Source organism: Diuraphis noxia, unplaced genomic scaffold (assembly GCF_037042655.1).
Source record: "Diuraphis noxia isolate RWA-SAM2 unplaced genomic scaffold, SU_Dnox_SAM2 contig0002, whole genome shotgun sequence".
Lineage (NCBI taxonomy): Eukaryota > Metazoa > Arthropoda > Insecta > Hemiptera > Aphididae > Diuraphis > Diuraphis noxia.
In genome coordinates, this window is record NW_028301712.1 from 14,723,886 (window position 1) to 14,738,144 (window position 14,259).

The 14,259-nt window shown below is 27.0% G+C and overlaps 1 protein-coding gene across 1 annotated transcript in view; it reads right to left on the reverse strand.

Moving 5' to 3' along the window:
* Positions 1 to 1,874: 1,874 nt before the first annotated feature.
* Positions 1,875 to 14,259, reverse strand: part of rsh (Rap GTPase activating protein radish) — a 275,432-nt gene continuing 263,047 nt past the window's right edge. Inside the window, exons 11-24 of the mRNA XM_089219607.1 lie at positions 7,569 to 7,842; positions 7,313 to 7,501; positions 6,928 to 7,253; positions 6,727 to 6,866; positions 6,494 to 6,661; positions 6,182 to 6,426; positions 5,883 to 6,119; positions 5,646 to 5,807; positions 5,420 to 5,568; positions 5,225 to 5,352; positions 4,966 to 5,148; positions 4,800 to 4,904; positions 4,516 to 4,740; positions 1,875 to 4,451 (exon numbers count right to left, since the gene is read on the reverse strand). Coding sequence (XP_089075733.1) covers positions 4,299 to 4,451; positions 4,516 to 4,740; positions 4,800 to 4,904; positions 4,966 to 5,148; positions 5,225 to 5,352; positions 5,420 to 5,568; positions 5,646 to 5,807; positions 5,883 to 6,119; positions 6,182 to 6,426; positions 6,494 to 6,661; positions 6,727 to 6,866; positions 6,928 to 7,253; positions 7,313 to 7,501; positions 7,569 to 7,842 — 2,684 coding nt within the window. The 3' untranslated portion in view covers positions 1,875 to 4,298. The remainder of the gene's footprint in view (positions 4,452 to 4,515; positions 4,741 to 4,799; positions 4,905 to 4,965; positions 5,149 to 5,224; positions 5,353 to 5,419; positions 5,569 to 5,645; positions 5,808 to 5,882; positions 6,120 to 6,181; positions 6,427 to 6,493; positions 6,662 to 6,726; positions 6,867 to 6,927; positions 7,254 to 7,312; positions 7,502 to 7,568; positions 7,843 to 14,259) is intronic.

The following is a 14,259-nucleotide window of genomic DNA, read 5'->3' on the forward strand; positions in this document are numbered from 1 at the left end:
TACACTTACACTAATACTACAGTAATACGGGGCGATTTTAATTTAATATAAGAAAAAAAAATTTTTGAAAATATTCCTATTACATAATTTTAAGTTGTTACTATACATTTTGGATAAACAGTTTTATTTAAAAATAAAATGTTTATCATCATTATTTTACTCTTTTGAACCACTGCAGCAAATATGCATTTTTAATTGTATATTCTAAATCAGAATATTATATTATTTAGTATTTAAATCCATAAAAATAAAATGTTGGACAAGTAGTTTATAAGTCAAAATGTATAAGTATTTAAAATTTAAAGTGAATATGAGCGGAATAGTAGACCAAAACATTGCAAGATTTTAGGTCCTAGAGGTATCACTGCACTCAGCTCAACTAAACTTTAAGTAATTATAAGCTATAAAATATTCATCCAAAATTTGTATTTATACATCGAAAGATTCCAAAAAATATTCTGCTTTAAAATAATGAATTAAAAATCACGATAACGAACAAAAAAAAAATATTTTTCAAGAAAATCACTGTCTTAGGTACATTAAATGGAACATCCGGTATACCTACTGTGTAATAATACTAACATATATTTCATTAAACCTTTGTTAAAAAAAATATATATACAATTTCAAATTTATATTTTGACCTTTAAAATTTTTATTTTATTTTAGATTTGATCTATAATTAGTCAGAGTAACAATGATTTCTCCATATATGAATAGGACATGTTGAAATCATCTTGGTTAAATAATCTAATATTATTATAATTATTATCAGTGGATTATCATGAGTCATAACTAGATTGCAACGTATAGTATAAGTTTAATAGAAAATAAATGTTCTCTAATCTATAAATTCAGATGTATAATTTCAATTGTTCTAAACCAATTATATAGAATTCTTTACGAATACAACAAATTATATTTTTAATAAGACATAAATTAATGTAAAGAGATTATAATAAAATATTTAAACAATTATAAATAACATTGAACTTAAATTGCAGTGAGGTAAAAAGTAACGTTATTAAACTATAATTTTGTTTTTATTTCACATTTATTAAGTTTAAAAATTATTCTAATGTGTTTTATTTTTATAAAGTAGTTTTTGCAATTTATAGAACTTAAATAAATCTTTGTAAGATTTGTTTTTAATGAAATAAATTATTTTGATGTTCAAAAAATAATTGTTATTCGTAAAAATTTGCTTTCACTGAATACTCACGTGTGCACATTACATAATTTTCAAGATATTTTGGTCCTTTTTTAACTCAATGAACATTTTGTATTTTAGCCTTGATTCAATTTTTGTTCGATTTATGTATTTTATTATATTATTAATATTATACATATTTGTTTTTAAGTCAAAAAAGTTGGAAATTTAATTTATATTAATAATATTTTGTTTTTACAGCAATTTCATAATATCAAAAATAAATTATAATTAAGACCTTTATAAGTTACTGATGACCATTTGAAATTCAAATTTTGACAAATTTGGACAGTAAAGTTTTATCTCCTTTAAATAAAGAACAGCTACAATTGTAAATGGAAATTGCCCAATTTACCAAAAAACAGTAAAAACATGCAACAAATTTTTGTTTTTGAACACGTTTTAGTATGCTATGAATCTGTTGCTAATTCTGATGTAATTTAAAAGTATAGAAACAAAATATTCAAAACTTGAAATATTATGACTTATGAGTTTCAACTTTTCAAGTCTATTGCCTATATTATAATGTTATAAAATAATAATACAGAACTTTCTATCATTATTAATATTGTCTTGTATGATAATTTTATATAGACATGCAGTTTATTTGCATGTAATTGTTTGGTTTCACTTTCAATACAAATACAAACTACTTCCGTTAAAATATTGTATAGAACGTTTTATTTATTTTCACGTCCGTCCGTCCGTCAAAAAAAAAACATACATACATTTTACAATAATAATAACCGTAATGTGCTCCAACAATAGGCAGGCATCACACATTTTTGGTGAACATTTTGTTTATATGAAATTCATCACGCGAAGGGTTGACATTAAAACATTATTATAACAATGTAACTATTCTAAAAATATATATTATACGCATGTACTATATATATTTATATATTATACATTTTATGATATACATATATTATATAATATAATATTATAATTTGTTACACAATGTAAAAGTTTACAAACACCGAAAACAACACAAACATTATTATATTATTTATTTCGAGTAATTTTTTCCATTCTGTCTTGGCGTTGTTATTAATTTATTAATTATTTTTATACAGTATTATATTTTATGTCCCTGAATTCTGATACAATCACAGTAAAAAACAAGTGTGCGACAACAATGCGCTTGTTTAAAATTTTAAAAACTTAACACCATATCCATTTAAACAAAAAAAAAAAAAACATAAAATATCTTCTTAGTAGAATGTCTAAATATTTGTCAAAAAAAATTATAATAATATAGGTAAGTAGTTTTTTGTAAATAAAATAGCTCAAATAACGAATGGTGGAAACTAATAAATTGAATTGTTGAATATTTAGATACATTTTTAGGAAACTCATATTTTGACTGTTATATGGAAGCAATAATTTATTTTATTATTTATACACTTAATACTTTTAATGGAAATCATACGTTTAATTAGGTACATAGTACAATTTTTATTTCACAAAGGTTATTTGATTTTAATATAAATCGAGAGTATATTAATTTTTAATGTCCTACGAAGAGTCACTAGATACAATTTAGAAATAATGTTATTTTGTTTAAAAATGAAAAATAATAATTCTGGGTTAAGTTTACCATCTATTGTTTTAGGTTTATAGATATATAGTGTATCAAATGTATCAGGTGTATGAGATATGATAAAATATGTGATGTGAGTCACCAGATAGTCACCAGATCAGTCACCATGATAATCGTATTCCGGAAATCGTTGATTTTTTGACAGTAAGATCTATAGGCGGTCCTACGGGTGCAGCCACTGCAGCCTGTGCAGCACCTGACATTTCAACCGCCTTCCACGTTTTTTTTTTTATCAGTTGACATAATAATATTAATTATAATTATTCATAACTGTTTAAAAAATTAAATAAGATTTAAAATTCCAAGTAGAAAAATGGAATAAAATGTTTATTTGTGTGTGTGTATGTATGTATTTATATATGTGGTAATGATATTGGGAATTTGGGACATAAGTTCATACTTATGTGTATACTATAATTTAATGTGCTGCACCTGATGTAAATTCCTGGGACCGCATATGGTAAGATCAATAACATATCGATGTGAAAATTTTACCATAGTGGCATAATATGAAGTATTTATCGTTTTAGAGAAAAAAAAACAATCTAAATTGGTATATAAAACTATATCTACAGGACATAATTTTTGATGGAAGGATTTTATCACGTTAAAAAAGCATTAAGTGTTTTTATTTTAAATTGAGATTTCGGCCAGTTGAAATGTTTTTCAAATAATCAGTTGTGAACACGCAATTGTGGAAATTAATTCGGCGCACAAGTCTAAATCCTTATGAGATTAATAAAACGTATTTAAACCGATGAGACTTCAGAACTATTGTAAAAATATGTATATTATTATTATTATATTGTCGTAACTGAGAGCCTGGCGGGTAAAACTTCGACTGACTTAAATCTTAATGTCATAATGATGATCAATGATTTCAATATATTAATAATTAATTCAACTGATCTATGTTTCGAGTATAATAAGTTGGAAGTTAAATTAAAACTGCCTGAAAAGCACACACTGAATTATCGGGTAAACGTAGTTACCATAGATAAATTATTTACACATATATTATACGAACGTTAACACTTCACACTCTTAATTATTATAAGTTTATACGCCTTATACGGTTTAGATTATTTTTATTATTATAATTGTTAGATTGTATAATATGATCATTTTGTTTTAAAACAACCATATAACATAAATACCATGCAATTTAAAGTATTCACATAGGTCATAAACGCGAAAATAATATAATATAAACAGTTGAAAACTTGATTGTTTCTTAAATATTATTATTATTAATATTAATTTAAATTTATAATATAATTACTTATTATTTTATTATTATTATATTATTATAAATAGCCAATATTATGTGAAAGATAAAAATCTTTCAGCGATATGATATAACAGAACATCATGTTTGTAAATAAATCTTATACTAATCACAAAACATACATATATTTATTGTAGAAACTGAAAATTCTAATATTATTATTAGTGGTCTTCTTTTCAAAATTATTTATTATTTTATAGATAAGGCTCGACGTGGTCCCAATCAGACCTATGTCTGCTGAGCCTCTCGAATACAGTCTTTTCGATTTTGTACTCCCCGGTACCAGCTTGCTTGCACAGGGTGCTCAGAATGTCTTGATTATCGACGGTTCGTGTTGGTAACACGATCTAAAATAATTTTTTTGGTAAAATTTGGGTTACTATTTTCTATACATAATAACATTTTATTTACGTTTATGAGATCGTTGGGTGCAATTTTAACCAAATTTATATCTTTTTTCAGCCTTGTCATGATATGATGGAATTCTTCTTTAGCGTTAGTTTTTGACTGGCTCTTATTGGTTGCCCATTTTATCATTGCCTGGAACTTTCGAATTTCAGACACTTCAAGTGGCCTACACATTATCTGCTGTACCAGTGACTCGGAAAGCGTGAGGAAATCACAATGATTCAAAACCTAGACATAAACATCGATATAACAATAAATAATATTATCGCTATGTAAAAACAAAATACCCTCAATGCGTTTTGTTCGATATAAGTAAATATCAAATTAACTAATTCCACTGCTGAATTATATCTCCATACATAATTTTCCAAACTGTTTAACATCAAGCATATCTAAAACATATTTATAGTTATGACGAGTAAAGAAAGGATCAATTTAGAACTATATACTTACCACATCTACTCTTAAATGCTGTTTTGTATGGTGGAAACACGCCTGTAATAGCTCTGGCAAGTCATAGTGTTCAGCTGCACATATTAGCCCGGGGACATTTGCACAAGTGATTTTACAAGAGCTAGTATGTAAGTAATCCAGTAATATTCGAAACGTGTCCGGATCAAATTCGATGATTGAAAACTTATAGGAAAATAAAGTTATTTATTTTATAAGTGAATAATTAGTGCTGCGTAAATATTTATTACTATTGTGTTACCTCGATTTGATTGAGTTTTGCTCGATCAATCTTGTCCCCTCCGTTGTTTGGACAAACACTTACTTTGGGCACGGACAACTGAGCTAACCTTTCTTTCTCCTTTTCTTTGTCCTTTTCTTTTTCTTTATCTGTAAATATAATATTTGTTAAAATTATTTGAGTACTATGGATTTTTAACCTTACAAATCAACTTACGGCTGAAATCTTGAGAAGAAGCCCACTTCTTTTTATCATCAGCGGATAGATTTTGTTGTTTTCTTATCGATTTACTCCATCCAGCAGTAATCGTTCCTAATCTGGTAAATGCTCTTCGCATCATAGGAGAGCTGGGCACACTTTTGGCCCTATAAAATATATTTATTATTTTTTTTGATTTTCATAAAAATTTGTTTCAATTGTAACATTTCGTGAAAAGACTAACCTTGGTGTTTCTATATCTGGAACTTGTAAAAAGTTACTACTTTTTGCTTTTTGGTGTTGTTGAGAGGGTAAACTAGGAAGACCTCGGGCTAATAATTCAGCAACCGGCATTTGAGGAGATCCAAAACCAGCAGAAATTCCGTATAACATTTCTTGAAACACTCTGTTATATATAAAATAATATTAAGGCACAATTATAATATTTTTTTTAAATTTATCTTTTTAGTATGATACATACCGACTTCTTACGCCCAAAATGGCTCGTACGCCAATAAATTTAGTTTTTTGTTTACTTTGGCCTACTAAAAATACTACATCAAACAAATGTCCATTTATAGAGACATTTGATTCGGAGTTTATAAAAAATTTCGTAAAATCTTTAGCAAGAGTATCGTAGTCTTCAAAACGATCTCTAACCGAATCGAGTAATGGGCTGGATGGCCGCATATGCCCTATAGGTCTCCATGAACCTCTTCTGTAAAGTTTTATAGTAGTGTCATATATGTAACATAATAATTTATAACATTTTTTACTTACCTATAGGGTTTAGGTATTTGACCAGTCTCACAATGATTTTGTAAGTTGGCAACGATATCTTCAAGCATTTGACTACGAGTACGCTCTTGCATTCTAGCGAATTTTGGTGCTGAATAACTGGCTCGTTCGCCATTTACAATCTTTGTTAAGATCCATTCTCGAAACATATCTTTTTCTTCAAAAACAGATTGTTCCCAAAGATATGGTTTATAAGCCCCAACTTCATCTCTAGTCACAACAGATACCTTCGAAAAATATTATTTAATGATTTAATTTAATTAAATTATATTTAATAATTAATCATTTATTTACTTCGTATTTAGTTCTTTCTGTTTTTCTTCTAATCCTCGGACTTACTCTGACCAATATAAAAGTATGAAGAAAATGTGATTTTATGCATGCTGGTGAAAACCGGGTATCATCAGCTTCAAGGAATACAACGCACACAATATCATTACCAATATGTCTTTTTCTTTGGAGCTGTAAATTATATGACGCAAAATTATATTATTTTATAATTTATTCAAAGTTTATTTGAAGTTTACTTTTTGTGCATCGTGTGCTTCATAAGGTAACATAGTTGAAACGTGGAACATTATTTCAATATTTCTCCAATTTGTATACACAGAATGTGTTCCAGTCAAATCGTGTACCGTATCTAATCCTCCTCGATACTTATCAAACCCTATGAAATATTTAATGCATAAATAAAATGATAATAATTATGTTTGGACGTGATATAATACCACAAAGTCTTTTGGTCTCTCCTAAAAGTCCAAGAAATTCTTCAAATGCCAAGCTATTTTCATTGTTATCCAATATTTCCTCCTCAGTGGTTTGGCCTTCTTTGACATATATTACTCCAACTTTGAGTTCAGATTTCATGAACACTTGGTCTAGTTTGAGCAGTTCATCGGCCGTGTCAGGTAGTTGACCAAGCACTAATGGTGGATTTAAATTGATCTCTTTACCTAGAGACCTGACCACTTCTTCACGATTATAGCGATCGGCAAATACACAAGACGCTGGTATTAAGCCATGAACTGTGTAGCTGATTGCTCTGACCAATATCCTAGGTAAAGAAAATCAATATTAAATACATACCAATTTATCTGTTAAAACGGGATGTACCTAAATTGGTCTCGACCATTAATGGTTTCTTGTTTTAGACTCAGGATAATCGGGCCCAAATCTTCATCATTGGTGAAATAATTCCAATGTTCCTTTTGATAAAAGTACCTCTCAAATGTTTCTTGTTCAACTGAAGTCAACTCAAAACATCGATTTTTCTCCCACTGCTCCTCAATTGAAGTTTTTGGTCTATAAAACGGTAAATTAATAATTAATAATTATGTATTATATTCCTATTTATTTCCATTTACAGCACCTGGATGGTGGCATGACGTAATCATCATCATATGGATAATATTCATCGTCTTCCAGTAGTAGACTATCCGAACCCCTAGGCCGTCCATATCTATTTCCAAAATACTCTTGGGCACCGTCTGCACCGTCTGAATTTGAGCCATTATTTAACTCTCGCTCATCAGATCCAGATTCTTCAACATATCCTGCTTCACTAGTAATTTTTTGACGTGAACATTCGATCCAATATCCGGGGGCCGGCTGGAAGTTATGAGGCCATTCTTCACAAATATCATCTATAACAATAAAAAATAAAACATTATTATTTATTGGAACACCCTCATCTTAAATTGAATTCTAATATGTTTTTTGTTCGTGTGCTTAATTTTTTGACTTAATTTTCCTTCCGAGTAAACCTCTTCCAGCGATTTAATCAATTACTCGTGGTTAAAGAGTCTAATCTACAAATATCCCTTGCAGTGACAGAATATTTCTGCTTGGAAGCTTAAGACGTAAGGGTTTATATTGTTTTGGCTTAATATTTTCCACTTCGTTAGTTGTAAAGAAAATCTTGGGAGAAAGTATTTTATTTTCAACAAATCTAACTTTGTTATTGTTATTTTTAGATTTGTAATTAGTTAGTTCAATAAAATAGGTTTGGGTTAAATTATTGATTAATTTGACATAAATTTCTGTCAATATTTTATGATACAATTCATTATTTTTAAATCATTTTTTTTTTTAATTTGCATTAAATTTGCACATTTCTGGTGTTAAAAAAAACAACATGAGCTTAATTTTCCATAGATGCTTTTGTGATTTATAATTTTAATAAAAATACATTAGAATAATAATACTGTACAAATACAATAATAAAACTATACATTGAATATTTTTTAGGTAATAATGATATAAGCTATGTCACAAAACGATTTTTAAAGATATAAATGATATAAATGCGTATTGAACAGTTTAAAAGTGATTTAAAATTTTTTCGGAAATATTTATAATACTATATTTTTTCAATTTCATATTAAATCCTAACATACGTCTCATCTTCATATCGTAATAGTAAGTTCATATATATTGGTTTTGGTTAAATAGGCTCTCTGTTTACTAAGCGATTGTAATTTGATGTGTTTTAATAAAATAATTTATTCCATTGGATTTCTTTAGCTGATATATTTAACGCTGTTGGTTGTTGTTCCTTTTTAAACCGATAAATGTCACCTTTTTATAAAGACCTCATTTTTAAATGAAGATTATTCAGAAACGTTATATCTTATGAAATATTTTATCGCTATTTCCCAAAGTTTTATAAACACACAGTATGTTCATAGAATGTTAAAATCGGCTTTAACATTTTAAAACTAAAGTTGACAATTTTGTAAAATATTTAAAATAAGGATAATATTTGTTATGATTTATTTTAACTTAAAATCGTTATTACTTATTATTCTAAAATGTAATTGTTATTATAGTCTTGATAACTCACAGTGATAATACTATAACATATGTAGTGATCTATAATCTAAATATTACATATTATAAATTATATTATATATTATATATATACGAGTAATTATATACATTTTACCATAAATAAAAGCATATTGTTTGTATATAGTCAAATTATGCTGTTGTATTGTAGATTGGTTAAACTAATTGTTGTCAAGTATATTTTTGAAATGTTTCCCTACTCTTTTTAATGAGAGAATTATTATGTCTAACATAAAATGATTAAAAATGTTTTATAAAATTTAATTGCCTAAACTTTATATAAACTAATGATGTTAATGTTTGCTTTGAAAAATAATAACTGTTTAATAACGAAATGTAGCGAAACAAACGTTTTGCTTTTTTTCTTTAGTGACTTTACTTTGTACATTTTGTACTCATAAAATTATACTAAATAGGTACTCGTTTGATTTTCATCAACCTACAATAACTTACCTATTAGCGATCGTAATGACATAACACATGTCATGTTTTCATGGAAAACGGGTAATCTGTGATATGGTAAATTAATTAAATGGCTTGTTATTAGATTTTTTAACTTAACAAATACACCAAGCTGTCTTTGGCTGTTGTTGTCAGATACAAATATTCGCCATGCACAGTACGTGCTCATGTTCATGTTTACCATCTCGGGCATGATATGTAATATGTATGTATGTGTATAGAAAATAATAAAAAAAAATTAATTTCCGGCTTGGACAAGTGGCTTCCGTTATGTGCATGTGTCTCGAACTTAAACGAATATTATTCTGTTTATATACAGACGCTGACTTTATTAAAATATTTTAGTAATTCAATTCCCAGAAAGCGCAATACCTGCAGCGAGAGGTGGGGTAGAGATTATGAGAGTGGGTAGTTTTAATATATTTTCCTGATAAACACAGCGGCTATCATAATAAAACGACTTAAAGCGAATGAAACGTATTAGATAAATTTATTGGTATCGCAACTTTTATGTTTACACAGTACAAGAATACGTGTAAATATTTTACTCACAAATGTTGACCAGTTTTGTAATTAAACATAATAATATATTTTTTTTAAAAAGGCGTTTTAGTTATTGTTTTTACTATATCATCATTCCAATGGTTTACATTTCCAAATTTAATAAGGAGTATCCAAAATAATATGTCAGTGTTCTTTATATTTTATACTGTATTTCATAACATAAGATATTCAATTAAATAATCAAAAATTATAACGTTTATGGTGTCAACAATAATTATAAAATGTGTTAAATGTAAGCCTATGATAAATATTAAAAAAATAATATTATGCACCTTCAATATTTTATATTTGTATTTTTCTTTATATTGATGAATATAATAACTAATAAGTATGAAGTCTGAAATTGTTCAATATTTTTATCAGCAAATTATTTATGAGAAAATAGTATAATCAGATATCCATTATTCATACAACTATAATAACACTTTTGTCTGTTCTATTTAATACATAAATACAAATACTAGCACAACATTTTGGTATGAATGTGTATACTTATGAGTTATGAATAGAAAGAACAATAAAGTACATAAATAGGTAAATCAACTGTGAAATCAGTTAACCTTCAAACTGAGCGTGTTAGATAAATAATAATTTGTTGATAATTATTACGATTTTCGATATATAAATACAAAATCATTACCTTTGTAGTATATTAGTTTATTATATTTTCGTATTTAATATTTTTGTTATTTAAATTAATAACGATTTCTAAGTCATTATGATGATTAATTTTTTTAGTTTTACTTTTGTTATTAAAAAAATAAGAAATTTTTCTAAAACAATTTTAGCAATTTGCCAGTGCCACAAACAAAAATAAAAATGGTTATTTTTGGAACCATTGAAATAATCAATCGGAGTCTACAAAAAGTATTCGATTAGTATATTTTGTTTTTTAAATATCTAGATATCTCTTTTACAATCAAATGTATTTCACAAGAATAATCTTTATTTTAATGTACTGTTGGAAACAATATATATTTTTGTAGTGACATTTCGATACAGGATTAACTAGCTATCACAGTATGATATTTAAATTTGACAAAAAATAAATGCTTATCATACTGATATACAATGTAGTGGTTGCCTTATAATAAATGAGAATGTTTTGAAATTATATTTTAATGTAATAAAAATGATAGGTTCATAATAAGAATAAAAGATATGATCCATAACATAAAACGACAAATGTCTTTGGGACTATATTTTAAGATGGATAGTTATTATTTTATATTATCAAACGTAAAATGTATATATCACTGAACATCGACTATAATAGGTTTGCATTTAATGGTATATCGTTTAAAGCGTGGCAAATCTGCACGTATGCATTTATCGAATGAATTGAAAAATATAAATTTTATTATATTTCTTTTTCAAAATCGTAAAAATTGTTCGCCCTATATTTATCCTTTCATTTTATTAGGTGTGCGTACATTCTGGTACAGCCCTTATTGTCGAAGACAACCACTGCACCGCTATATAATGAAATTGAAAAAATCTCTCTATATATATTATATTACACCGAAACCAAAGTATATGACGACAAGTCGTTTGGCTCAACATAATCAGACCGATCCATATTATATAAGAAAACCTTAGAACTCGGACTATCTGCCAATCATGACGGCTGGAATCCGGTCCACGCCATTTAGCCGGAAACTTTTTGCTTATCTGCAAATAACAGTAAATTGGAAGCTGGGTTGTGCATCTCCTATTACACCTTAATACACAGTAAAAAGCCGGGAAGGACTGTGAAACTTTGGCGTGGGTATCTAGTTAATAAAATAGGTATATCGTGTGGGCAGTGTAATACAAGAACAAATCTACGCTGTTGTCTAAATTATGAGAGTAAAAAAAAAATAGCAATAAAAAAATTTTGAATTGTAAGCCAACTAAATCCAATCATCAGATAGCCGTATACTCGAAAATTTAACTGAATTATATATATATATATATATTATTGGTTCATGACTTCCTGTTACACCCTGTATATAATATTATCAAGCTTATTTATTAAATCAATACATTTTGTGTCAGCTATAGTAGTTGTGAATAGAGATATGTACATATATCGTTTAGAATAATATGCATATTATATGCGTAATATAAAATAAGTACCTATAAATAATATCAAAATTATAATCATTATTTAAAATTAAGCTAACTAATTAAATACTATCTGTTAACCTTTTGTAAACACCTAATTACAACGATTAATACTTAAAAATAAATATAGAAATACCAATCTACGGCAAACAATATAATATGGCCATAATATAGGTAACATTTTATCAAGTTTCAAGAAAAAAGTAATTTTCTATTATTAGGCTAGTAGATGACTATCAATAATAATAATTATTGATGCGAAATATAATTTTTTAAATTAAATATGAATAATCAATATTTAATTCATACAATTGTATTATCAAATGCCTATATTTAGTAATGGTGATCTTTTAAAATATAACTATTCGGTGTACCTACACTTTTTAAGTTACAAACTGCTCTATTCATTAAATAATATTGAAATTAAAATGACAGCATAAAAAAAATGCCATATGCGAATATTGTTATTTAACCTACCTGTAATAGATATTAGTTGGTATCATGTTCAAGAATTGAAATGGATATATGAATTATTAATAACTATATAATATTACTTAAATAGCGAAATGTATAGAAATATACTATAACTGTATTTACCGAATGATTTACAGTATTATAAATTGTTAAATATGGGTATATTCTCCACAAAATAACCGAATCGGTTTAAGAAGCTTAGGTACGTGTTCAGAATGCAGAAGAAGTCATAAATCGCAACACGATATTATAAATCACGAAAAAATGATGGAAACTAATTTTTAATTTGATCTACCCAGACTAGAGAGATGCACATTAATTACATGATTAAAAAAATCTTTTGTTGGACGACCGTAAATATTTCATCTTGTAATAATTATATGTTTAAGAATTTTCGTGTGTATATAAACTCACTCACCGTAAAGCAATATGCATAAGCATAATAATATAATACTTACTTCAATAATTTTGGAATTTTAACTATTCATATCTTTGCGGTTATAAATTACGATAGTAGTCTAGTAAAATAAATAATAATACGCTACAAATCCACGATGAAAATGATCAATACAACTACATACATTTTGTAGAATGTGTTATGTGAGCGGACTAAAATAGCGTATACCTTGGTAAGCAAGTAGTTTTGGATTCTCTCAGAAAGTAACAGGCACGACACCTGGAAAATATGTTTCAATAAACTTTTTCATAAATAAGTTTAAAATTCGTTAAAAACGTGGGTCATAGTGAAATGCTTGATAAATGCAGTGTAATAACTGGTGTTACCTATATGCAGAGAATATTATCGCCACGGATAACGTTAGATGTAACAACGAAATCAACCATGACCGTGGTACAAAATAAAATAAATATATGAAATCTAAAAGGCTAAACTAACGAAATCGGAAATATTAGCATACCACATAACAAATGAAACAGCAAACCGAGTTAAAAAAAATATAAGATATTGGTAGCGACCTACTTCTTGGTAAGAACAAATAGAAGAGTAACACAATGTAATATAATGAATAATATTATTTTCTAATGATCGATATTTTTGGTTGACGTTTAAGAATATTATTCACTTGAGAAACATGTTGACTCGAGAACCTTTACTTAACTTAAGTTAAAGATATGTGTATATTTTTAAGAGTCTTCAATTCCTTATATTAATTACGGTTACTTTATTTAAAAGTTAAAACTGCACATATTGCAGACTATCTGCAAAAAGCATAATAAACAAATAGTGTTATCGTGTAGATTTTTCGTATTCATTGAGTATTTGGGTATCTATGAATTCAATCTACCCTATTTTTAAGAACAATGTGTTACTACGATTGTTCTCTCAATATCGATTAATATAACTGTGTGATAAGTATAAAGTACTAGTAGAATTATACTATATACAACAATAATCAGATGATGCTTACTTTGTATAATAACATTCTTAGTGCTATTTAAATATGGAACTTTTGGTTCGTTAACAACAGAAATGCTATTGTGTTATTATATAATGGAAAATAAGAAAAAAGTGAGTTTTCGACTAAAAGACGAAAAAAACTTAATTAGAATAATAACAATATAACCATTTAAATTATGACCGTTTGAAA